General features: G+C 38.6%; 2 protein-coding genes across 10 annotated transcripts in view; both read right to left on the minus strand.

Moving 5' to 3' along the window:
* bin1b (bridging integrator 1b) overlaps nucleotides 1-12590 on the minus strand; it is a 33712-nt gene extending 21122 nt beyond the window's left edge. For 6 of the 9 annotated variants that reach the window (XM_056267127.1, XM_056267125.1, XM_056267130.1 and 3 more), the window contains exons 1-4: nucleotides 12162-12586; nucleotides 2430-2510; nucleotides 2239-2293; nucleotides 310-404 (exon numbers count right to left, since the gene is read on the minus strand). In XM_056267127.1, coding sequence (XP_056123102.1) covers nucleotides 310-404; nucleotides 2239-2293; nucleotides 2430-2510; nucleotides 12162-12242 — 312 coding nt within the window. In that variant the 5' untranslated portion in view covers nucleotides 12243-12586. Of the gene's footprint in view, nucleotides 1-309; nucleotides 405-2238; nucleotides 2294-2429; nucleotides 2511-12161 lie in introns of all 9 variants that reach the window. The other 3 variants (XM_056267126.1, XM_056267128.1, XM_056267131.1) reach the window with 2 other exon arrangements.
* Nucleotides 12591-15120: 2530 nt separating this feature from the next.
* On the minus strand, nucleotides 15121-25162 carry ihhb (Indian hedgehog signaling molecule b). Its single transcript, XM_056266927.1, has 3 exons — nucleotides 24201-25162; nucleotides 18102-18363; nucleotides 15121-15890 (listed from the first exon to the last, which is right to left on the minus strand). The coding sequence occupies exons 1-3, from the start codon at nucleotides 24498-24500 to the stop codon at nucleotides 15205-15207; spliced, it is 1248 nt and encodes a 415-aa protein (XP_056122902.1). The 5' UTR covers nucleotides 24501-25162; the 3' UTR covers nucleotides 15121-15204.
* Nucleotides 25163-26883: the final 1721 nt, after the last annotated feature.

Genomic DNA, 26883 nt, shown 5'->3' on the forward strand with positions numbered 1-26883 from the left:
AAAGTAAGAGACATTGTTGAGAAACATCCAAAGTTGGTCATTCATTTTAATCTATAGTCTCATTTTCAATAACATTTTTCTCTGGGTTGGTACAGTATCTGGTTTGTGACATTCTTCTGAAACTCTACAAAAGACATTTGATTTCAGGAGGCACATGTGCGAACCAGGAGCCTTAAAGAGAAACAACTGACATATTAAAGAGATGTCCTTTGTGGCTTTGTCTCTCCTATGGGATTTTTCACATCGAAAACACTAATGTCACACAATCCAGAAAGAGTGTTACGTTCTGCCAGTGACATGCTTACACACCTCTGCGATGGAGTCCACCTCCTCTTTGCCAAACCACTCGGGGTCGTACATTTCTGCCAGACAGTCATGCAGACGCTTTGAACACTCGTGCATGGCTGCGGAAACAAGCAGTGGGTCAGCTAAGAGACGGACATTGGCACGTTCACACAGAGGATGAATGCTCAATCACTCAACCCAACACACATGCAGCTTTCCCTTTGAGTCTTTCAGAGAAGTGAGAGCTTTTGTGGTCACATGGCAGGAAGTCGAGGGAACGGTGATGTGCATTAGGACAGCGCCGTTATAGTCTGCTGTACAAAGGCTGTCTGCTAACTTCACATTTATTTAATGTACTACTACTCACCAGTGCTTAAAGCAAAAGTATGATAGCAGCATACTATAAGGAGCCATATTTAAAATCGAAATATAAAGGGACAGTTCACCTAAAAAATGTAATTCTATCATCATTTATTCACCCTCACGTTGTTCCAAACATGTGTGCATTACTCTGTTCTTTTGACACAAAAAATATTTTGAAAATGGTTTCTATTACATTTCTAAAAAAAATAAAAAGCTCACAGACATTTTCAGAATATCTTCTTTTGCATTCCACTAAAGAAAGAAAATCATAAACATATTTGGAACCACATTAATGTGAGTAAATAATAAAGGAAATATTACAAGGAAGAACAAACAAAAAAAGCATACAAAAACCACATGAACAGGTTGTTCAACATGAGGTTGAGTAAATGAAGAACTACCCCTTTTGAGAAGAAACAAATATGGCCAGACCTGAAAATACGTTCCACATGTTTATAACCCAGAAAGAATTTGTGACGCCCTTATCTCTGTTACATGGAGGCAGGTACAGTTATACATGCAGGGCTGAGTTTGTTCAGTCACAATGATCTGCTTTGCTTTGAGAGAATCTCATGTATTTTATCTAAAAGAAGGCTGCATGTAAATACAAAGAAGCATGATTGAGCGATTGGACATTTAGTTCTAATTTTGCCATATGACAACCTGAAAAGATGTTTCTTTATGTTTTTGCACTTGATTGTGTTGAGATTTTCTTTAAAATTAGCATTGAGCTTCCTCTAAATTATGTCATATGTTTCATAAGTGTAATCAAACGAATAATAAACCCAGATTTTTGTGATAGCAACTATTAGGCATAGTTCACCTAAAATAATAAATCTGTCATCATTTACTAACTCCAAAACTGTGTGTCTTTCTTTCTTTCTTCTGTGGAACATAAAAGAAGGTGTTTTTGTACAATGGAGGTCAATGGTCACTAAAACATTTTTGGTTGCCAACATTCTTCAAAATATCTTCTTTTATTTTCACAGAAAGTCAAACCTGTTTGGTACAACATGAGGATGAGTAAATTATCATTTATTTGGGTGAACTATCCCTTTAAAACTATTCTTGTTCACTTTCATTAAATATATACAAAGACACTAGCCTGGTTAAAACCAGACCATTCTCAGTTGTAACTGAGTTATGGTCTGGCAAAGCGTCGTAGACAAATCATTTCCAGAGGGGCGTCACCAACGGACGTCGCGGATAGACCTAAACCCAATCAGAGCGATGAAGGAGATGACGTATGCAGAGCGGCGGAGAATCTCCGAGTGTTGTTCTTTGCTCGGTTTTTAACAAAAAGGAAACGTTCATATCGCTTAAAACAGACGCGATAGCTGATTCGAACGAGTGATGTTCGACGGCGGCATCCATCTTTGTAATGTAGGCTACAAAATCTGCTTCAAAATCCCAGCGCTGTCGACATCGTGTAAAGCCCGCCCCAACGTTTCTGATTGGTGCCTCGATTTCGACGGATTGGAAATGGGTTTGAATGAGCTCTTTGCCAGACTAACTTTCAGAGCAAATCTAAATTTGCCAGAAGTTGTCTGGGTTTTCCCAGGCTACAAAGACACACAATGAGAGTCTTACTTTTGACTGCCACCAAATACGCTTTCAAGTCTTTCTGCAGTTTGGTGCCATCGACCTGTGGATAGAGATCAGAGTGAGATGAAATCATCACTAGATATTTAAGAACTACGAAAAGGGTCAGAGGTCAAATGTCAATGGAAGCAGTATATTAAGCAAGGGGGTCAAAGAGGGTGAAGGGTTAAGGCTCTTACCAGCTGCTTGTTAAAGTTGACCACTCCCTCCTCAAAGGCCGTGTCTTTCGTTTCATCCGCCTTACCCAGCTTTTGCATCACCTACCAGAGAACAACACAAAACAGCCATCACTCACATGCTAACATACTAACACATATCAGTACACAACTTCTGCATTTCATGTGTGCAGGCCAGCCCATGGGTTTGTGGGGCCCAAGGCAAGAATATAAAAATATCATATCCTAATAACCTAAAACCATAAACAACCTACCGTCAATGTGAAATTTCCTTCATTACATATTCACCCTCATATGGTTCCAAACAAGTATGATTTTCTTTCTTATGTGGAACACAAAAGAAGATATTTTGGAAAATGTGAAAATATCCTAACCTAAAACATCCATAAAACAACTGCAAACATGACAAGAAGATTCTTTCTAAGTGAAAGCACTAAAAACATGTCCTAAACAGGCAACATTACATGACAAAGCAAAAATAAATGAAAGGTATCTGTTCCAAATTTCTGTCAGGCAAATGAACTTGTTTATTTTTCACCATTCGTTTAATTTTACAAGCAGTTTTTGGAGTGTAGATGCATATGTGCATCTTAAAAAGTAAAAAAAGGGGTCTCAGATCCCTGCCACCACACATTCTACACAAATGGTGCTTTCAGAATCAGTTCCATGTTCCTCTTCCCCATCAAGAATGCTGACATACAGTAACTGTTCATAAAAAATGAAACTTAACCAAGGAGGCGTGCAACAATGTGTGCCCATGAGTGTGTCATGTACTAAACTTTCCTGCCATCCGCACACCCACCAGAAGTTCAAAGCAAAATCTTCTTTTATTCCATACAATGTTTCCATTATTTAAGACGTAACTATTTCCTAGCAGATGTAATTATGCACATTTCCATTAGTTCAGATTGCCCTACTTCCTGTCCAGCATGTATGAGGTAGTGCTTGTATCCGGTTCTATTTATTCAGAGGTCATTTCCTTTTCCTTCTGCTCCCCCATGTCATCTCCAGCATATTAAACATGCCATGCCATTTGTGACCCATAAAGATTGGTCTCCGTCAGCCTGACATGGGCAACAGAATAACACATCCTGTGAAGTCTACTTTATAATGCCAAAGGGATTCAAGATGAAAGGATGACATTTACAGAATGATGCATCCGTAAATGGTCTCACATTTTCTCCAATAATGTTAAAGAGGTCCTATCTTTAGTGTGTAATGTTGCTGTTTTATCGTGGAAAAGGTCTGCAAAGTAACAAAACACAAAGTCATCCCAAAGGGAGTTATTCCCTTTATCAGTGCACAGTTTCTCAACTCCCTGAAACGCCTTGAGTTTTCTTCTGGGAACGTACACGTCATAATATTCCTCGTTTAAATAATTCCCGCTTAAGAAAACAGAATGTCCACTTCTCTATAACTAAAAAGCTCCCAGAGCAACACATTTTATAGAAAATAACTTGGCTAAACACAACAGAAACTACTAAATTACTAAATCTTGCTCTAGAAGAGCAAAGGAATTCAATAAAGCTTAAGGGGAAATCACAGTCACCCCTAATCTATATTAATAAAGGCCGTGTCAGCTGTGCTCTTCTTGAAGAATGTATGAATGTGTATTACTGTGCAGGGAGTGTTTGAAAGCTGATCCTGAATGCATTGCAGCAGGACCCCTCCCTCGAGCCCCCGACATCTTAAAATACAGTGTCCTGGATCTGTGTCATGGTGACCTGTGCTCCCTGCGCAGAAGAGGAGATCTGGGATGAAGGCATTCTCTCTGACTCAGAGGTCTTCCAGGAACACTGGATATGACTGTTCACCCAGGCTGAGCTAGTGGTTGAACGATATGGATTTTTCAATGGCTGATGAGAGCAGGTGGCTGATGACAGATATGATATAATAATACAGAATTTCTAAGATAAAAAAAACATTTATTTGTACTGACTCACAATTTGCTTTAAATTATCTGTAAATAGAGTGATAACTATTGATCAGCCAAGCAGGCACGTTCAGTGTTTCCCCTAGGATTTTTTTTCAGAGAGGGGGGGCTGAAACTGCTAGTGTTGCGGAGCGGGTGTGTTACGGATACATGGTGTAAATTTTTTAGCAATCAAAAAGTGTGTCTAATTAATTGAAATAATGTACAGTTGAAACCAGATATTTACATACACTTCAGAAATAAACACAAAAACTTTTATTTCTTTACTGTCATACATTAAATCAGAGTAAACTTTTTCTGTTTTAGATCAATAAATATTAACATATTTTTTGCATTTGTTAAATGTCAGAATCGAGCGAGGGATAATTTTTATGTAATTTTTTTTATCACTTTCATCAAAGTCAGAAGTATACATACACTTCCTTAGTATTTGGTAGAATTGCCCCGAAACTGTTTCACTTGGGCCAAACGTTTTGGGTATCCTTCCACAAGCTTCCTACAATAGTTTGCTGGAATTTTGGCCCACTCCTCTTGACAGAACTGGTGTAACTGGGTCAGGTTTGTAGGGCTTCTTGCTCGCACTCGCCTTTTTAGTGCCGCCCACAAATTTTCTATGGGATTGAGATCAGGGCTTTGTGATAGCCACTCCAATACCTTCACTTTGTTGTCCTTAAGCCACTTCATAACTAATTTGGAGGTATGCTTGGGGTCATTGTCCATTTGGAAGACCCATTTGCGCCCAAGCTTTAACTTCCTGGCTGATGTCTTCAGATGTTGCTTCAATATATCCACAAAATTCTCTTTTCTCATGATGCCATCTATTTTGTGAAGTGCACCAGTCCCTTCTGCAGCAAAGCAGCCCCACAACATTATACTACCACCCCCATACTTTACAGTTGGGATGGTGTTCTGAGGCTTCAAAGCTTCGCCCTTTTTCCTCCAAATATACCGTTTATCATTACGCCCGAACAGTTCAATTTTTGTTTCATCAGACCACAGGACATGTCTCCAGAAATTAAGATTTTTGTCTCCATGTGCAGTTGCAAACTGTAGTCTGGCTTTTTTATGGTGGTTTTGAAGTAATGGCTTTCTTCTCCCAGAGTAACCTTTTAGCTCATGGTGGTACAGGACTCGTTTTACTGTGGATAATGACACCGTCTTACCAGTTTCAGCTAGCATCTTCACAAGGTCTTTTGCTGTTGTCCTGGGATTGATTCGCACATTTCGCACCAAAAAACGTTCCTCTCTGGGACTCAGAATCCGTCTCCTTCCTGAGCGGTATGATGGTTGTACATTCCCATGTTTTTTACACTTGCGTATTATTGTCTGAACAGATGAACGTGGGACCTTCAGGCATCTGGAAATTGCACCTAAGGATGAGCCACACTTGTGGAGGTCCACAATTCTTTTCCTGATGTCTTGGTTGATTTCTCTTGATTTTCCCATGATGTCAAAGAAAGAGGCTCTTCTTCTTCTTCTTCTTCTTCTTTTTTGTTTTATTGGCAACCGCACTTTACAGTGCATTACTGCCATCATCAGGTAGCTTGGATCAGAAACACCTCCTATTTTCTTAACATTTCTACCCCTCCCCACCCCTAAAGAGAGGAGGAGAGAAAGAAAAAAAAAAAAAAAAAATATATATATATATTTAACCCACTGACGCTGCGTGTTCAGCTCCTCCAGTTTCCACCCCACCTCCCTTTAACTCCCACTTCTCACCAAACCTTACTTAACCTTCGGATTAACTTTTCCTTGTCCCACACTTTACTTCATACACATCTCTCTACAAGCCTATACTTATTAATCCTACACTCTTTTCATTAAACCTGTATTGTTCAGAAACTGAAACAACACATTGACTGTACTATTTCCTACATTTGAGTCTAATATATTCTTTAATGTTAACTCTTTCCCTTCATTTTTCCATACTTCTTCTCTTAGCACTTCTCTTTCTTCTTCATAACCCTTACAATTAATAATCACATGTTCCACAGATTCACTCTGTCCGCATTTATCACATAATCCTGTTGGATGCTTAGATATTAAATGTAATGTTTTATTCAAACCTGTATGTCCCACTCTTAGTCTTGTAATTATACTTTCCTCCCTTCTATTTCTCCCTTTTTTCCTCCCTTCTCCCACTTTCTTTTGTATTGCATATAAATGTCTCCCTTTACTCTCATTATCCCAATATTGTTGCCACTTTTTAATCACTTTCTCTTTTATTACTGATTTTATTTCTTTTATACTATGTGGTAGAAAGAGGCTCTGTGTATGAGGTGTGCCTTTATATGCATCCACAGGTGTGCCACCAATTAACTCAAATGGAATCAATTAACCTATCAGAAGCTTCTTAAGCTCAGAATGGAATCATCTGGAGTTTTCTTTTTGTTTAAAGACACAATAAACTTAGTGTATGTATACTTCTGACTTTGATGAAAGTGATAAAAAAATTACATAAAAATTATCCCCCACTCGATTCTGACATTTAACAAATGCAAAAAATATGTTAATATTTATTGATGTAAAACAGAAAAAGTTTACTTTGATTTAATGTATGACAGTAAAGAAATAAAAGTTTTTGTGTTTTTTTCTGAAGTGTATGTAAATATCTGGTTTCAACTGTATTATGAATCATTAAACTTATACAACATTTTAAAAAAATATATGAAAATAAATTTCACTAACTCTGTGTTGTGTTTTTTCTGGTAATAAAATGAAGCCCTCCTAAAACAATGGTAGGGGAAACACTGACGTTAATTGGTCTGTCTATATTTGGTTTTAAGCTTAAAGTGAATACACTACCATTCAAACGTTTAGTCTTTAAGATTTTTTTATGTTTTTGAAAGTCTCTTGTGTTCACCAAGGTTGCATTTACTTGATCAAAAATGTAGTAAAACAGTAATATTGTGAAATATAATTTAAATGTGATAGCAAAGCTGAATCTTCTTCAGTCTTCAGCTCTATGTTTCCATCCATTTTTATGCGCATTTTGGGGTATCGGAAAAAAAAACGCTGGAAGGAAATGTCAAGATTGGACGGCAATCACGGCATAACTAGACTAACCAGCGGACCAATCTTGTTGCACAGGGGCTCCTGCAGGATTTGATCTCAGGGTACACAGCACTACTAACTGGACTAAACTGGCCAATCAGATTTATTTTCATTCATCCCCCACCCATGCACGCACATGCACACATTTGACTTTACAACACACAAACGCACACCTTTATTTATTCTTAAACCCTTTTGTTTCTCAATATGTCATGAGTGCTTAACACAGATAGATTAATAATTAATAAAAAAAAATCAGTAAAAAATAAAAAGCGGCACTAGTTCACTGTATGCTTACATTGTATAAGAGCAGAAGGAACATTTTTCACATTGTCTCTTTTTTTATTTCATAGACAAAGGAAAGCCATATGAACTAGTGAGTTTTCATTTGAGAACTTTTCCTTTAAAGAAATAGCAGTGAGTTCGGGCTGAGCTGCTTTCTGAATCGGCATGTTTAATTTATACCATTCTGATCAGACTAGCGCTGAGCATTTGTCCAGCAGCTGAGAGATTCCTCAGTGTGTGCGAGAGAAACATTCGAGCAAGTGAAAGACAAGTTTATACTAATTGATGAAGTCAGCGACCCATTTTATACACCCACTTGATCTGACCTCATGCAGGCGCATATTAATTCTCTCTTTCCTTTATAAGACTCTATTGTTTGATACTACTCTAGTTTTACCATTTTCCTATGGTAAAATTAGACTAACCATAACCCTACGCCTAATAGAAGACCTTTTAGATATAATTTAGGGAAGTATGTCCCCAAGGTTTTTGTCAGATTGATCAACATTTCGGGACAAAACTGTCCAAGGTAAACACACTTCTGCTGTCTCATAGGAGTGGCAAGTGGATCGGCTTAATTAGTCTGTCTGTGGAGCTTTAACTAACAGGTTAAAAGAGGCTTAGAATGAGAGAGATTTACTGAGTAACCTGTGCGTGTGTGTGAATTTAAGACTGCATTCTCCCAAGTAAAAGCCAAATGTCACTTCATCAGTGTTTTATAAAGGACACTGGTCTTTACTTCTGGTCAATGTGTGCTGGTGTTCAGTTACAGCCCCAAAAATACCCCAGACCACAGCCGTTGGCATTCACACACACCACGGTTTGTCGCACAAGGGGTTTCTGGGGATTAGCTCACAGCTACAGCCTGTCTGCTATTCATAGCCCAATCCACACACTGCTCACTAGCTCTATGAGGACGGACAGGTGTGTGGGTGGAGTGCGGAAGAGGGGTGTGGCTCATGCTTGAACATCAGTGGGGCTTTCGATTGGCATGTCGCCTGTCCAATCAGAGCAGAGGTCAGGGGAAGGCTGAGGACACTTTCTTTGGGATTCTAATCTGAGAAAAGGAGGTTGTTGTAACTTTGCACCCATCTCTTGACCTCCACGGTCATTATGACATATTGAGATGGGGAGTCTCCATACTAAATGGACACTTTTGGAATGTTTCTGCAAGAAAGGGTGACTCAAGAACAACTTGCCTTGGTGTTCCAAAATAGTGACAGACATCATCTAATGACAGACCGGTGGATGAGGGAAAAGCGAAGTGTGCGAAAAGACAGGGGAGACTGCTGAGATGTGGGCCATTTGCCACTCGAGGATCATGGTTAACTCTCCTCTACCTGGCTGAGTTTCAGAGGGGAAGAGGAGACTGAGACCTTAATCACGCTGATGGACAGCGGATCATTTGGAGTGACTACACACACACAAAACACACATACAGATACTTTTAGAGTGAGTCCAGCTTTTCACACTCTAAAGACTGCTGAGGACTTCAGGCAGGCTAAACAACTACAGGTACCGTTGCACACAAATATTATCTAGACCCATTGTAAAGTCTACACACAAAAGCAATCAATCCAAAAACATACTAAAAGGATCATTCAGGCAAAACACGAGCTGTATTGACTTTCTTTATGGTGCTTTTTTGTCTAGTTTGGAGCTCAGATTTACACTACCATTTAAAAGTTTGAGGTCAGTAAGATTTTTTTTTTTAAATAAATAAATAAATATTTTTATTAGGCAACAAAATTGCTCAAAAGAGACATTTATAATGTTACAAAATATTTCTATTTTAAATAAATGGATTTCTTTTGAAATTTCTGGTACAAAAATATTTCTGAAAAACAACTATTATGATTTACAAAAAATATTAAGCAGCAGCACAACTTTTTTTCAACATTGATGATAATAAAAAATGTTTCCTTAGCATTCAATCAGCATATCAGAATGATTTCTGAAGCATCATGTGACTGGAGAAATGATGCTGAAAATTCAGCTTTACATCACAGGAATGAATTACTGTGAGTTTGAGGTAACTTTTTAAAATGCATTGAAATAGAAAACAATTATTTGAACTTGTAATAATATTTCACAATATTAATGTTTTTAATGTATTTTTGATCAAATAGATGGAGATTTGGTCAGCATAATATACTTCTTCCAAAAAAAATCTTTACAGAAAATCAACACACAAAGCATCTGAAGATGAGCATCAGGGCCTAGTTGTTCAAAAAGTTTAATCTGGATCAGAATTATCTGGATTTGGAAATCCCATGTTTTGCTAGGATCAGGTAATCAATCTTAATTTTGTGCTGGGTTTTCTGGATTTACTAGTACTCTCTTAGGGACATGGTGATGGAAAAAAATATGAGATGGGGGGAAAAAAATATTTCAATGCTTTTACGTTCTTTTACGGAATTCTTTGTAAACTTTGAGAAACCGAGAAACTTTGCATTCGCTAGCAAACTTTTGACTGGTTCATCTCTTATGATTGTGCCAACGTAGTGATAAAAAAAAAAAAAAAAAACTCCCTTTAAATTAAATAGAATTATATTGTAAAATATTATATTTATAAATAATACCAAATATAATTTTTTAATATAAATAAAATATAAATATATTTTTTTGATATTTACAGATGTTTGGGGATTATTTTATGCCGCCAATATCTCTTTTTTACTATAGGCTACCGAAAAGCTTATAGGTAGCCTAATGTCTACTTCTAAATGATTGCTGTAACAGCTAAACTAATCAAGAGCAAAATAAAAAGTGTGTGTGTGTATATTACATAATACAAATGTTGTATTTTTCGACCAGTTTTAAAGTTGTACTAAATTTTTGTTTCTAAACTCCACCCTTCTGCTGGGATTTGAACAACTGGGCCTATGAGTTCAGCATGTGGGACCGAAGAGAAATGACCCTACAGGAAGAGGAACACAAACACAAATGTAGACAATGATCCTAAATAACCTCTTAACTTTTTACACATCTATATGATTACAAAGTAATGAGTCTGCTTGGTTTATAGGGACAGGAAATGACAAAACTATCTTCCTAAGAAATCTCCTATATCCAAGTCGTCCAAGCCTCTTGTTTGTCTACCATTTATGATGAAAACAAAGATTTTTAATGGCTAAAATTAACCGATTTCCGATGTTTCTTAAATGGCCCCTGCCAAGTGAACCTACTGATCCTAGTGCCAATGCAGATTAGTAATTCGTTTAACCAGTGTGCATGTCTCGGACCCCGAAAGTACACCTAGGGACTGGCTAAATTTATCAAGTAGTTCCTATAACTCTAGTCTTACATCCTAGAGTCACTCAAATCAAAAGCGTGTCACTTTTGCACAGTGCAAGGCTCTGGTGTCCAGCTGTGCGTTCTGGAAGGCCAGTGGTCATTTGGAGTGTTTAGTGTGGAAATGACACTTCCTGTGTAGGTCCTCCTACACTCAGCTGGGGGTCGCGCCCCTGATACCCTGGGACTTAAACTCTGCTACAACATCAACATTTCCAGACTGCTTTATATGTTCAGAGCCAGTAATTCATTTTGTAGTAGACATATGCGGTTAATATCTCTGAATCCATACATGTGACTGTTTTAGGTCCTGTGTGTATCTAAAAGAGGACACTCTGGGCTTTACAGTGATACAAAATGTAACAGGAGATAGCCAGACTAGTTGGGGCATGAGGAAGTTGTCGTAAGTGCTCAGTAATTATAAGGTCCAACTACACAAATGCTTGTTTTCTCTAACAGTGGTTTTGGATGAATCCAAACCTTAAACAAATGAACCCCATAAATTACTACACTGACACACATTCAGACAAGTGCCAAGTATATAATGAAGGTAGATTACCAAATGTTTTCATAACAGTTCAGGGAGTAATAATGTTTCCTAGGCTAATAATTGTACTGTTTACACAATGTGGAAATACCCTATAATAACACATTTTAAAAACAAACACTGTACGATGAGAAAGCTTTTTAAGATTATATTACTATATATAACTATATATTGCCTGTAGCCTATATATATATATATATAGCCTATATACACACAAACACACATTTGTGTGATATTATTGATTGATTCTAAAGAAAATTCTAAATGTCAAAAGAGTTGGGGTCACTACCAGCTGCTGTTTAATGCACTTAATCTCAAATGATCCCATCAGAATTCAAAGTTCAGAGTTTCAAACATAACTTTAACAGAAGATGCTCTGAAAATGATAAATAAACCCATCATTTCCAACGCAAGTGAGCACGACAAACACAGGGGCGAGTATTGAAGCGTTTCAATGAGTTTCAGCTGTTGTTTTTAAAGTCTCGTTCTACTGTAAACACGGTTTCATATCATTTAACTTTTAGCTATCTTAAAACAACTATTCAGAAGTCGCATTTGAATGTACAAACAGCATGGTAAAAATCTAGTTTTATTTACAAAGAGTCAATGTAAGCATGCATACCTTCTCTTGTGCTCGGGTTAACCTCTTCTGTACATTACTGGCCAGTTTCCCGGCGTTGACTCCTTTCCCTACCTCTGCCATGTTTGAGCTTCTTCAAGTTTCCAAAGTGAATAAATAAATAAACCGTTAAGAATAAAGTAAAGCGCAGATGGCAGCAGGCACAGAAGAACAGTAATGTATGGGGAAATACTGTCGGATCAACAGGAGCCAGGAGGTCGGTAGGTATAGGCTAAACCCTCTTAAAGAGACAGTGTTTAGAGTTTTAAAGGTGGACACGGGGTTATTATTATTAGACTAAACCTTTTCCGAACTACGGTATCAAACAATTTAAACTTAAAACTGTCAAGCAATTTACGGTCTAACTGGTTCCGTTATTTGCCTCTAGTCACAGCGACTGGAAAACGAGAGAGAAAGAGAGAGAGCGAGAGCTGGATTATGTTTCCACTTCTTATTATAGACGCTCTCTTAAAGGCACAGGTAAACACAACTGCAATCTCATAGCATCTTTTTTTCCTGCTGAAAAGTTGTACAAAGTCTTCGTGGATTGTTTTTTCCAAATAATATTTTACGCATATTTATAATATAATTTTTTCACTGTAGCTATAAATATGATTTTTAAGCATGAATTTTTTTTAGGATGGGTGGCCCTCGCACCATCAGAATTATCATATTTGGGAGTCTGTGGCATGTAAAAGATTAAAAAACTTTGTGTTATACAACATTAAAACCATGGTCAGATTGGTCAAATTTGCAGTTGTTCATGTGTGAAATCCAGTTATTTCAATAGGAATCATCACAAGCAGAAAGGGAAATATTTCCACATGCAATGGGTTCAAGTTGGTCACGCGTTGACACAGTGATTGGCATTTATTTAGCAGAAGCTTTTAACCAAAAGGAATAATAATAGCCTACAGCACACGAGGTTCATCATGAAAAGTCATTAACATTTAAAGTGCTGCAATACACTTTTATAAGCTGACCAGAACAAAATTTCATCCTTTTTTCGAATGAATGATTTAGTGTCTTGAGCATTTGAAAGATGAGACTTGCCTAAATGTTTGCATGGTTTCATTAGTAAGAGGAGTGTTTCTCTTTTCAATAGAGTCATATCACATGTTAGGTGGGATTCTCATTACATTAAACCTATCTGACTTCCCTTGCACACTGTACTACCAGGGAACAATTATATATATATATTTATATATAATTATATATACACCACACATTATTTAAATTAACGATCTTAATTAAAATGCTAAAAACACAAAAAAATACAGATGTACACCATTTAACTATAAAATCATAATATATCATGATTATCATTATTTTTGTTTATTTATGTTTTTTCTACAGAATTAACCTGAAGTAAAAATCAGCTTAGATAGGATGGCATTGGCTTGGAATCAAAAACACTGAGAACCACTGACAAAGAAAAAACATCCAGCAGATGACAAATTAATATTAGAGAAATCGTAATAGCCAGCAAAGACCAAAAATGAGACAAAATAAATAATTTGTATGAGGTTTAATTTCAAAAATAGATTTTAAATACTTTACCTGAATACCTTATATTACCATAATGATATTACAAAGCATATTTTTAAATTAGTTTAACAGATTGTCTTAAGACTAATGACAATCTAATGAGGAAGGAGACTGGAATACGGGAATAGCGAACAAATATACACAAGGCACAGACAATGTTTGGTCTCTCACAATTCCTGTAGAAGCAAGACCAGAGGTCAGTTTGCAATCAGTTCTTTTTACAGTTAAAGGTAATGTGCGTAATTATTTCGATGTGAAATATTTTTGTCTTTGTTCTATCTAGAGATTAGTAAGGATGATTCTCTTGAAAAGTGTAAACACTTTGCCATTTCTCCATTTGTTTGAGCATCTTGATGAGCCCAACACAGCAACATTGACTCAACCAATGGACCCTTTTCACAGACGGTGATGACACATTCAAATGTATTGTACATTTATATGACTAAACTTTGTGTTATATTACCTTTGCATTAAGGGGACTTAAAATGCACCTTTTCAAAGATTTGATTTTGTTTTCGGGGTCTACCAGAATAGGTTTTCATCCCTGAATGTTCAAAAAACATCTTATTTTTCACATATTTTACATTGTTGCAGCACCTCTCTTCCTAGTCTGTCAGTAACGCTCTAGGATGCGTTGACTAGCAATGCTTTTGGGAAATGCACCCCTGTTTAGTTCCCACTCTATGAATCCCCTCCTTCTGAAAATTACAATGTGCTCTGATTGGTCGGCGGGACCATTGTGTTGTGATTGGTCAACCGTTTCAGAAATGCCACGCGCCTTACCATAACTGCAAGTTTTAACACACTATTAATGCAACTCAAACAGGCCTCGACCTCTTTTTTTGCATATGCCTTGGGTAGGAATTATTTAAATGAGGGATTTTGTAACATGTTCGTTCTCGGAAAAAAACTCAAGACTACAATCGAGGCGTTTAAAGGAGTTTTAGAAACAGTGCTGATTGTTGAAGGAGAATAACTCCCATTGTAACTTTGCAGACCTTTTCATACTCAAACAGCAACATCACACACTAAAGAAAGTTGAAAACATAAAAACATAATAGGGCAGCTTTAAATTATTAAAATACAAAAACCTAGTTAATGTTGCTGTGTGAGCTTTTCTAATACAACGGCAGAGGGAGTGATGGCAAATTTATGGCATTTTTCTCTCTTCTGACTGCTGCAATCAATCACTCCATTTTTTTCTTCATTTTTTCGAATGTTGTGGAAACACTATTGTGGGGTTTTCTTTTGGCATTTGAGCAAATGGGAGTGCAAAAATTATATTTGCTGTCATCTCCCGTTCACCACATTGAAGTTTAACCAACTACGACTTCCTGCAAACCCTGAAAAGGGTCCATGGCGTGAGTTACACACTTCACCTTTATTAAGTAACTAAAAAAGTCTCCATTTCGTCTAACTCAGCACTATCCCCTTAAGTCACAAACCCTGAGCATTCAGTCAACTCTTTTCACCCATCTCGGCATTTCTTTTCAATACATCATCTTTCATTTTCTTCTAAGGCCCAAGGGTGGAAAAGTTCTGAGTCTAGCAGTAGTTTTCCCACACAGAGTAAGACATGAGAGTACCAGTGTAAGCCGTTCTTAAGGATCCGATCCGGGCCGGTCCAGCTGTACAACAGGCGTAAAGGCGCAAATGCCCAGTGAGCTAGCCGTTGTTTGTTCACCGCGGCGTAACATGAGGTGACCACGCCATTCACCACCAAAGTCCCATGGGCAGTGAGTGGGGCGAAAACCCCCTGGTCCTCCCGCACCTCCACTCGAGTGATCCGTGAAACACGCTTCCTGAGTTCCCCTTCATCGACGATCAGCAAACACTGCCCTGGCTGGGCATCACTGGCAAATATCGCCCGGAGGGCACCCGGCATTGGCTGGCCCCCTCTAGAGCAGTTTCCAACCCAGGCAAACAGTAAATGAGCTGCTGTTAAGGAGACGTTGGCCCCATCCTCAGTGCTGATCACATAAAAGTGCTTCTGGGCAATGGGGCTACGGTCCAGGAAGGTGAGGACTTCGCTGTAGACGAGGTCGCCAGTCCCATCACTTCCCATTGAGGCCAGAACAAGGTCTCCTGCTCGCAGGTCTCGGATTGGTCTATGTGTGCCGTCCTCCATTGTCACCAGAGCCTCTCCAGGGAAACAGCCCCCCGTGTTTATTGCCACTGAGTGCTCTGAAGAGAAGATTGAGGAAGGAATGGAAGAGAGGAATGAAAAGAGAAAGAAAGGAATAGAAAATGATTCATTAAGGAAATGGATTCAATGCCCTGTTTCTAATCTTCACTTCTGACTCACTGATATACCTCTGGCCTTTCGACCCTTCATTCATTGGTTGGTCCTACGGTGTTTGCCTCAGTAATTGGTTGAGTTGGTAAATAGGATCAGTGTGGCATCCTCAAAGTGATTGGCCAGGGTGGCGAATCACTAGGCCTTTAACTTCCTCTTCATTGGGATGTTGGTGTATGAGTGCCTCCTAGTGGACTGATTCTGACTTGACTGGCACTGCCAGCAATATTGCCTCTTTAGACTCTATGTTTTTGTACAAATTACAAAATATACATAACAATATATATATACACATAAGCTAGGTATAAAAACCCTGTATTTCTTCTGATCATGTCAGCTGACTTGCATAACGATCTGGGCAGGAAGGACAGGAGAAAAGGAACAAAAGGAAAGAAAATGGTGGGAAAAGGAAAAACAGAGAAACAGATGATGAATATTAAAGATTTTATTATGAAACTCAATGTATGTAAATAGACAAAATAGTCAATCACACCTGTATAAAAGGTGGGCCAAAAAAACAACAAATAGCAAGGCTTATACGCAACCTGCAGACTATTCGAAAGGACAATCTGCAGAATGGATTTAAAGATGATAAAATGCTTTAAACGTGGGTGCTTATTCATATCTTAATTGCTGGCTGAAATCTTCAAAAACAGTAGAAGTTTCTGATTGACGAGTGTTCTGCCAAATCTGTGGCGTTTTTAGGGAATTCTGTGTGTGCAGATTACATTTATATTTATGCGTTGAGCAGATGATTCTGTGTGAGCCTGCAAATGGCTAATGCATTTCACAATATTATGACTTTTTTTGCTATATTGTTACTTTACATCAAAATTATATAATTGGAGATATATAATAGAAGATATAAGAATATTTAATTGTCAATCTGCTTCACCCACAGTCCCCCCCCCCCCCTGTTTGATTAATAGAAATTACTAGAAAAGATTAAATAGCATGTATGCTAAAAGCTAAATGAGCGATGCTAAAGCTACATGAAGTCTGCAGACTTGCATGGAAATAAGAATCAAGGTGAAGCACAGCTAGAAAAGTAGGAAAGGTAAAAGTAAATGTTAGAAATGGTGAACAGAGGAGTGCGTGCATTCATCAGACGGCCCAGTGCTGCAAGATTGTGCTGTTTTAATAGTCATCATGTGAAGCAAAGAAACGATCCCAAGATGAATCAAGCACGGCTCGCTTCATTAGAAAGCCCATAACCCACAGTTTGTGCTGAAACATGAGTCTAATGCGATTCCTTCTGTATGCTCTCACAGTCCATCTCTTGCCCTCATCTTCTCACATTACACGGCTGTGAGAAGCTTTGTTAGTTTTGGTTAGATTAAAAAAAGTTTTAAAAGTAACATGAAATCAAACTTTATCCTATTTACCATCTTAAAAACGTTCCGCTTCGCTTGTCAAGGGTGTGTTTATTTGATCAAAAATACAGTAAAAACAGTAATATTGTAAAATATTATCACAGTTCAAAATCTCTGTCGTCTACGGAATCTCTTTAACTATTTTATATTTAAATATTTTTATATAGCCTATTGTGATTTATTCCTGTGATCAAAGCTGAATTTTCAGCATCATTGCTCAGTGTCACATGATCCTTCGGAAATCATTCTAATATGCTGATTGGCTGCTCAAGCAAACATGTCTTATTATCACCAATGTTGAAAACAGTTGTGCTGCTTAATATTATGTTATATTATTTATATGATAATTTTTTTCAGGATTCTTTGATGAATAGAAAGTTCAAACGAACAGCACTTATTTTAAATCGAAATATTTTGTAACATTAGAAATGCCTTTACTGTCACTTTTGATCAATTTAACGCATCCTTGATCAATCCAACTAATTCCCCATAAATAAAATAAAGTCCCAACTGCACTTTTTTCTCATTGAATATCCTGTTTTGCTCAGAAATAAAATGCGAATGGTGTTTCACGGTGACTTGCTAATGAACAAGTCACATGCTAATATCCTACCATGATTGCTTTCCTTCCTTTTCCAACCTTTCATTTGTAAGGACTAGTCTGTTTTTCACTTGCCCTATTCCCCCATGCACAACCCCAACACAAACACACAGCTCATCTCTCACCTGATTTGACACTGCAGTGAATGTGGCCTTTGGATTCGTAATAGACCCAGTCGAAGCCGGCCTCCACTGCCAGACGGGCCAGCATGGCGTACTTGTTCCGGTCGCGGTCCGAGGTAGTGATGTCAATAGCCCTGCCCTCATAATGCAGAGACTCTTCAGAGTGATGTCCGTCTTCATCCCAGCCCTCTGTCACACGCAGACGCACGCCAGGCCACAGGTTCATCACAGAGATGGCCAGGGAGTTCAGTTTATCCTTACAGCGCTGCAAAAGACAAAAAACAAAACATTTGAGAAACAATAACTATGAAAAGGGATCAAATGATTACCAGATAACAGGGTTATTATTACTGTTAACTATAACTAAAAAACATGAATTTTTTTTTTAAATACACTAAAATATTTTAAAAAACTTGCCGATGCAACAATTATAATTTTCGTTTGGTTCAATTTGAAGTATACAACTAAAAATGTATTAAAAAGCATAACAACTAAAAAACATAAAAAAATACAAAAAATTCATCTAAAATGGAAAAAAAATTAAATAAAAATAAAACATTCAAAATATTGATAAATCTTTTATAGTATATCGAATAACTCTGCCAGGCAGCTAAAGCAGCAAGTGCCTGATTATTCTAGTTTAATTTTTCTTTATGATCTGTTGTCCTTCCAGGCTAATCATTTACATGCATTTAATGTGAGCTATACGGAAATGAGTCATGTAAAACATTACAGTAACCATGATTACGGTGACACATTTTTATAGTGTCTGTGACAACAGCAACTCAAAATCAGTCACAATGTCTCACAAGGAAATATATAAAAATGTACTTCTGGTGGTTTATGTAGCGTAAATGACCAGTCTGACAGTATTTAAACCCAGCTGAATGCTGAACTCTGATACATAAGTTACCAATTAAACAAACAGAAGGAGGCGTTGCGTGCCTGAGTAAGAAAGAACACAAGGCCATGCATTGTCTTGAATTTGTGAGTTTTCTTGCAAGAAATATGGATTTTAGTATCCTCATGTCAAAAAGACTGTGGCAAGCAGTTGCTAGGTGAGAAACGCGGTGAGCACTGGCAAATATAATCCTGACAGCCATTTGTAGAACTGACGCATTTGTGGTTAGCACAAACACACTCAGCCCGTGGGCTGATAAATCCCTGTCTCAACCAGAGGCCACGAGACATGCAAGGTCACTGGATAACCACCAACTAAGTGGTCACAAATTGCTTACTGAGTGACGGCAGAGATTCTTTGATGTCGCCGTTCTAAGTCCTCACTACATAGTTGTGCCATCAAACCATCTATTTCTGTTCTCTGAATTGTAGACCCACCTTTCTACTCAATAGCTACCCTAAAGCTCTGTGGACTATCTGTTTTAGTCTAAGCTCAGTGATTTGATGTCTCTGTGCTTATTAGGAATCTCTCAGAGCTGTGCTTGGTCTCAGTGGATACTGGACCATCACAGTCCAGGCTGGGAGAGGAATGGAAATTGGAAAAAATTAGTGCCGGTGTGTTTGGTTTTTCTGTTGAGTCTCTGAGGGTCATTGAAACCAAAACACGTACACGAGCAAATGCTTAGACTACAGTCAAAGCATCAACAATGATAATGCACTCTCTCACACTCGTACTTGTATGCAAACGTGCAAACCTGTATGGCTTGCTTTCTTCCATGAAACCTAAAAAGAGATGTTTTATAGAATGTTCACACTGCTCTTTCTCACACCAGGTACTATCGACTTAAAATAAAAACCATAATGAAATGTATCATAAATGTCAAGTATTCACTAAAAGTCTGTACTATAAAGTGCTGCAGGAATGAGTCCTAAAACCCAGAGATGAGTTCCATTATCTGGGAGACAATGGGTTTTTTGGCTAAATGCCTGAAATAAGGTCTTTGGTGAACACAAGCTCAAGATATTTTCACGTTTTATTCTACAACATAAAATACATCAGTAATACCTCACTTGTTAAGGGCGTTTTTTTGTGTGTCTCGAAAAAAACTATTCGACTCACTAGTCCACTTTTACAGCTTCTACTTACGCTCTTGTAAACTATTGTAACTCAAACTTTCCAACTTGTAGATTTTAAATAAAGATTGAAAGAGTTATTAGAGACAACCATGAAGTCATACAACCGTGGTGTAATTTGTTTATAGCTTAACTTTAGCTTTTTACTTCTGAAAATTGGATTTAGGCTTTAAAGGTTGTGTTCATTTGTAAAGATTTTCTTGAAGAAAACATGTAAGAATAATAAACTTTTATTGGTTACAGAGCTTATTTCCTGCAACAATCTACATGCCAATGGAAAAATCCTATTGGTTTTTGTTGAAGGAACCGGGGTGAAAGTCTCGTGACGTCTGAGGCTAAGATAGGGTGATGAGAACTTCTGGGATGATCTACAAAAATCACCCCTGGATAGATCTCATATTTCATTCTTGTTTCATTTTCACAAAAATATATGGATATTCACAATTTCATTCATCAACTTGCAGGTGAAGACAAAGCACTCCAGGTTTGACATCAGATGCCAAACACCATTGGTTCTCGCACATCACACAACCAATCAGGAAGTTTGAATATGCAGACACACAAATAAGAATAGAATTCTACAGCAAAGACTAACATTTTTAGTGAATGTTTTCATTATATGGAATAGAGCAGCGTGAACATTCTTCAAAACATCTCCTTTGAAATGTCATACAGGTTTGGAACAACAGAATGAGTGGGAGAATTTTTCCTTAAAGAACAAAACCCTCATCCTCACTTTAGATGCATTTTTTTGTCCACACAAAAAAAGATATTTTGAAGAATGTTAGTAACCAGACAGTCAACGTTAGCCATTGGCTTCCATATTTCATTCCTACTATGGAAGTCAATGACTACCGTCAAAAGTCTGGTTACAAACATTATTTAAAATATCTTCTTTTGTATTGTGTTCAACAGAAGAAACAAACTCATAAAGGTTTGGAACAACATGAGGGTGAGTAGGCCTATCCCTTTCAGTTTCCCCAATCCAAAAGTTGAAACAATGAGCTCCTGGACCTTGAAGAGTTCCAGTGATTCATAAAAAGGCCAAGATTGATCAACTCTAAGACTGTAGAACCGGTTTATTGTGACCTGCAAAAGGAAACACTAGTTTATGGTTAACTACAAATATGTACATTTGGCATCATTTCAGAATCTGAATGGAAAAATGTGAGTTTTTAGTTTTAAGAATACAAATATAGATATTTATGAAGACATTTTTTTTTCCAAGCATGTCTCCGGATTGGATGATAAGAATAGCGTCTCGGCGAGCTGTAATAGATGCCTATTCACATAGCGGTGTGGATTTCAGCTTTTTTCGTTGTGGTCGCAAAAGTGAACTGGACTTCATAAATCAGCCCGTGAACTCTGTTAGTTTTGCTTTCAAAGCGTAGATCGACGGGTTTTCAGGAGGAGAGCCTTCACACTAACCGCGGGCTACACAAACATTCACCCCGCGCGCACCGACGGCACGGGGGCCTGAACACTCGCGCCTGTATGAGCGCCGGGGCCACGCGCCGCTGAATCAAAAATAAGGTGGAGAAAAATATGTGTGTAATTAAGGCTTAAATGCACGAGAAGCCGGCTATTTTTACACACGTACGCTACGAAAACAAACAAAAAAATAACACAGAATAAAAAGGAAAAACAGACCAGAGGTTGTCTCCAGCCGTCGCCGCAGTTTGGCCCTCATAAATCGCCTGAAGGTCAGGTAAACGAACGCGGCGCTCGCCGGAGAGGTGACAGGTAAAGACGGGGTGAGATCTATGAGCCCCTCCTCAGTTCCCACATGGCTCTCGTGGACATTAACGTGTGGGCATTCAGAGGAAAGGAGCTGATATAAATACTTTTAGGTGAGGGGGAGATTGGAGTCAAATAAATTCCGCTCGGGACCACATCAACGTCGTAAAAATATCTGACGCTTCAAAAAGGGGGGTGTATGTCGTTAATCACGAGCGGTCGTGTTTAAGCATACGGATAAACATTAAAACAGTCACAGGTCATGCTCAATCTACAAGGGCAGTTTTAATGTTTTCTTTTCCAATCGTGCTTAAAACAGCTACGGCACTGTTTTAATTAAACGTTTCAGGTTTCCTTTCCATTTTATTGACAGTCACCCCTTTTTGCGTTCATTCTTTCACATAAATTGAGCGAGAGCCCCGTGGGAGAAAGTTCAAATATGTGGTTATAAAATAACCTGACGACTACTGTGTCTTTAATTTGACGAAACCTGCCCCCATATTCTCTGTTGTGAAGACTGAAAGACCTGAAACCTTGAATGAACCCAAGGAAAAAAACTGTGGTCTCTATCCCCACATACATTCCACCACCATTTTTCACCTATGAGACAGTAGTAAAAGAAAAGTGACTTGAGCAAAGGGTCCTCAAAAAGGCCATTGATTAGTGACTACACGGGTATAGCGCAGTCTGCAAATATCTGGGCTGGTAACTTAAGAGTTGAAGGTACGAACCCCACAGTCATAAACTCAACATAGCCTACTGACAATAAACCACATGTTGTTCCAGAGGGTCTGTCCCTGTAATAAGTGAAGTCACTTTGAATGAAAGTCTTTCTTGAACACATCCCTCAGAATTCTTTCAAGGATTTTTCTCAACTTTTCAAAACACCTTTATTGAAGTCCACAACAATTTTGACCATTTGTGGATAGGACAGTAGCCTGATTTATTGCGCATAGAAGAAAGGACACTGTATAAACTAAATAATGGCATTAGAAATAGTGCAGTATTGTCTGTTAAAGATCTGGGCCGGAAACTTAGGGTTGTAGGTTCAAACCTCACTGATAGTAAAGACCCTCCATCACCTGTTGACCCAGGCGTTATACTGTAAGTGAAGTCACTTTTGATGAAAGTTTAAACTAATAATTTGCAGACCTTATTTACCATATTCTCTGAATTATCTCAAGAGAACTACTGTACCTTTTCTGACGCCCACTGCAATTTTTAACCTATGTTGCAGTACCCTGGACTAATGCTATGGATCTTTACTGTATATTAAATAGTAGTATATAGTAATAGTAAACAACTGCACAGAGGCAGAGGGTGGTGTAGGAAGGCTGTAGGCTCAAACCTGATTGTACCATGAACTACCACCATTGTCTCATTGTTAAAAATGCTTAAAGGGATAGTTCACACCAAAATCAACATTGGTCCTCATATTCAGGTGGATTCATATCCTCGTATTCAGGTGCTGCCATGACATGAGGGAGGGTAAAGAGTTTAATGATCACTTTAACCACAAGTGTACTTCAAATGGATAGTTCACAAAAAAATGAAAATTCTGTCATTAATTACTCACCCTCATGTCAATCCAAACCCGTAAGACTTTCGATCATCTTCGGAACACAAATGAAGATCTTTTTGAGGAAATCAGAGAGCTTTCTGTACTCTCCATTGACAGCTACGCAACTACCACTTTGACGGTTCAAAAAGTTCATAAAGTTCATTTTATCATTGATCATGGAACATAATCAGAAGCACAACCAAATTGACCAAGGAACATAATCAGAAGCACAAACAAATATGCTTGATGTATGAGAACAAAACTTATTGGTTCTTGCTGAAGCTCAAACGTGATGCGTAACACGAGAATGAACCTCATTGGTTCTCGCACGTCAAGCGATCATGCTTGAGCTTCTGTTTACCACAACTGATGTGTGAGTTGATGAATGTTTATATGTGGATACAAGCCTAAATTAAATATGTTCATCATATAAAGCAATCTTCGGAAATTTTGGACTAAACCACTCAATTCAATATGGATTAGTTTTATGATCTCTTTATAAACTTTTTGAAGTGTCAAAGTGGCAGTTGCGCAGCATAGTACAGAAAGCTCTCGGATTTTATCAAAAAGATCTCAACTTGTGTTTCAATGATGAGCGAAAGTCTTTGGAACAACATAAGGGTGAGTAATAATGACAGAATTACAATTTTTGGGAGAACAATCCCTTTCAGTCCTTTTGGATAAAAATCTCAACTGAGTGATAATGATCAATTAGCCGAGCGAACTGCTCTCATAGACCATTTCATGGACCCCGCGTGCGTCTGTCTCACCTGCGTCATCATGCGGTCCGCACCTGTGTTCTCCTCATCCTTGAAAATAATGTCTGGGTTGTAGTTGGGCGTCAGCTCCTTAAAGCGCTCGGAGCTGCGAGTTATCTTCCCCTCATATCTCCCACTGGCTCCCAGCGTTTTTTCGGCAACGTTTGGACTGAACTGCTTATAGGCGAGAGGCGTGAGTTTCCTTGTAGTTCGTCTCTTGCCGTAACCTCTGCCCGGTCCACAGCTGTCGTACGCAGGCGAGAAAGCCAAGATGAAGCCGGTGAGGAGCGCCGCTGCTGTGGAGAGTCTCATGCCAACCGGTGCCAGCGGGCACTCCAAAAGATGGAGTGTCAAAGATGGTGAAGATGATGGTAAAGCGACCCTCCTCCCCCAAATCTCAGCTTCAGTCCCCGCGCAAGATCACCGGAGGGGGAGGAGGACCAGTCTATTAGGACACCTGGCGCTCACCATCCTTTTACGCACGGAAAGACACCCCGGCAGACGTTGGGTTCCTCAGGCAGTTGGTTGACGGAGAGGATGGTGCCAGCTCGTCAGTCCTCCTCTCAGGTCTGTAAAACTCGCTTTCTCTCGGTCCAAGCGGAGACAGGGGGAATAAATAGAGAAGTTCCGTTTATCTTGGCACGCGCGTTGAGAGTCGCCAGCAGGCGGGCCCTGGTTGCGCTGAGTCGCGGTCAGAGTGCGCGTCCCCGCAGCGGTTTCTGGCTCCCGGCTCGGCTGTTTGACTACTGCACAGTGGCGCGCGGCTCTCAGTTGAGATGGAAATGGAAGTGACCCGAGCTCAGATGCTAAGCAGCCGCACCCTGCCAGTCCTGCCCTCTGTCTGTCTCTGCCCTCCTCTTTATCAGCCCTGCTGCTGCTGCTGCTCTCCCCCTGCACCGCAACCGGCGGCTGCCAAGACGCGAGACAAACAGCAGGCGCATTACAAGTCTGGACTCTCGGACCCTGATGTGTCCAGTCTTTTGAAACTGAGCAGCAATGCTCTACTGCCTGTCAACGGTACGTCAGACTCAGCACACGTGGAGTACTTAAACACACACACACACACACACACACACACACACACACACACTATTCTTACACCGAATCTTTTATATGGCCAATTACAATTGATGTTTATATTAATTGATTAATAATATAATTATATGAGTTATTCAATTTATATCAAACATCTATTTTTCCACTTTTACTTATAAAAGTCAGTTGACCATAATTCTTTTTTTTTTTTTTTTTTTACTGATTTGGTCAAGGTGGACTATGAAAAAGTGGGAAGTTTTTGGTAGATTTGTGACAGAACACTTATTTAAGTTAAAGTGGGATAGATCATCAGCAAAAGAGGGACAGTGGTTTATAGAATTGAGAAAATATACTTCAAGCAATTTTATTCTTAAAAATAGAATTTTGGAAAAATGAATTATGTCCCTGCTGAAAAAAAAATTAAGCTTGAGGTGGTCAGTGCATTGGTATGGTACTGGTGCAAAGTGGTCTATCTTGAGGTCATTTGTGGCCACACAAGCTTGTAGTCTAGCTGATCTATCATTTAAATCAGCTTAGACCACCATGATTTAGTTAGAAGTCATGTAAAACCAATCACAAGAACAACACATACGCTACCGTATGTAATCCTATGTTTGTGCTATAGCACTCCAATGAGGCTGTCAGAACATGAACATGGTTCATGACATGTTAGCTCATAATAGCAGTGTTTAATGATCGTAATCAATCAGAACAAGTGTCCTACCTCTCAGCATGAGAAATATCATTGTGGCAATTATTAATTATGAATCGACTTGCTTTCAATTAGTTCCTGATGTTTAAAAGACATTTACCTGATGTCCCACTAATGCTAAATCCATATTTATAGACACATTTTTAATAAAGAAAAACTGATCAACCAATAGTGACCAACAATGTGCTCTAGAATGCTAGCTAAAACATGTTTTAATAATAATAATAATAACCTTCTCACACAAGCAGAACATCACCAGAAAATAGACAAGTCTCCATGACAAGTGCAGTGATTGGTGGTCAATTTTAGTTTTACTGACAGACACTGGAGACAAGACATGCAGAGCCGTCCTTCCCAGGAACTCTAATGTCTTTAAAATAACACTAATGGCTTCTCCACTGAAGACGAATCACCAGTTAAATGCCAGAACTAAAACCAAATGATACTGGTAGGAAAATTATGACAGTGCTGTGTCTCCTTCAGTGGCGTAGACATTTTTTGCTGGTCCGCTGTGACCACACTGTTGACAGCTTGAAGATGTTACTGGTATTGCTGAATACATTTTAATTAGAGAGTGTTTTGGCCAGGCATCAGAAAATAATCTGTGGACAGCAAAAATACAGTAAAAAGTATCTTGTGTCAGTCTACAACTAGATTTAAAGCATTTTGTACTTCATATTCAATTCAGCAGGTCTTAAAGTAGTCTTGCAGAGTCAGACTGTACTATTGGCATGATGTCTGGTCCACTTCACAGATTATTCTGACACGGACGAGGCATCTGGCTAACAGGTAAAACAAGTAACCACAATTGGCTTTACATGTCATGTTTAGGGATGGATAAATGAACAACACTAAGATAATAGAACGGCGTGAAACAAAGTGGTAGCTTATTCAAACAAAGGCACAGACAAAACCAAAGAAAATAGAGGAAAATGTGTGTTGGGTTTG

Source organism: Rhinichthys klamathensis, unplaced genomic scaffold (genome assembly GCF_029890125.1).
Source record: "Rhinichthys klamathensis goyatoka isolate OS25496 unplaced genomic scaffold, OSU_Roscu_1.1 h1tg000254l_1, whole genome shotgun sequence".
Classification (NCBI taxonomy): Eukaryota; Metazoa; Chordata; class Actinopteri; order Cypriniformes; family Leuciscidae; genus Rhinichthys; species Rhinichthys klamathensis.

Bases quoted from the DNA above. Each gene is read 5' to 3' on its own strand.
- ihhb (XM_056266927.1), bottom strand. From the start codon at position 24,500: ATGAGACTCTCCACAGCAGCGGCGCTCCTCACCGGCTTCATCTTGGCT. The intron at 18,364-24,200 runs GTGAGACAGACG...TGTCTTTTGCAG, and splicing joins CGGACCGCATGATGACGCAG to CGCTGTAAGGATAAACTGAA. The intron at 15,891-18,101 runs GTGAGAGATGAG...TCTTCTCTTCAG, and splicing joins TCACTGCAGTGTCAAATCAG to AGCACTCAGTGGCAATAAAC.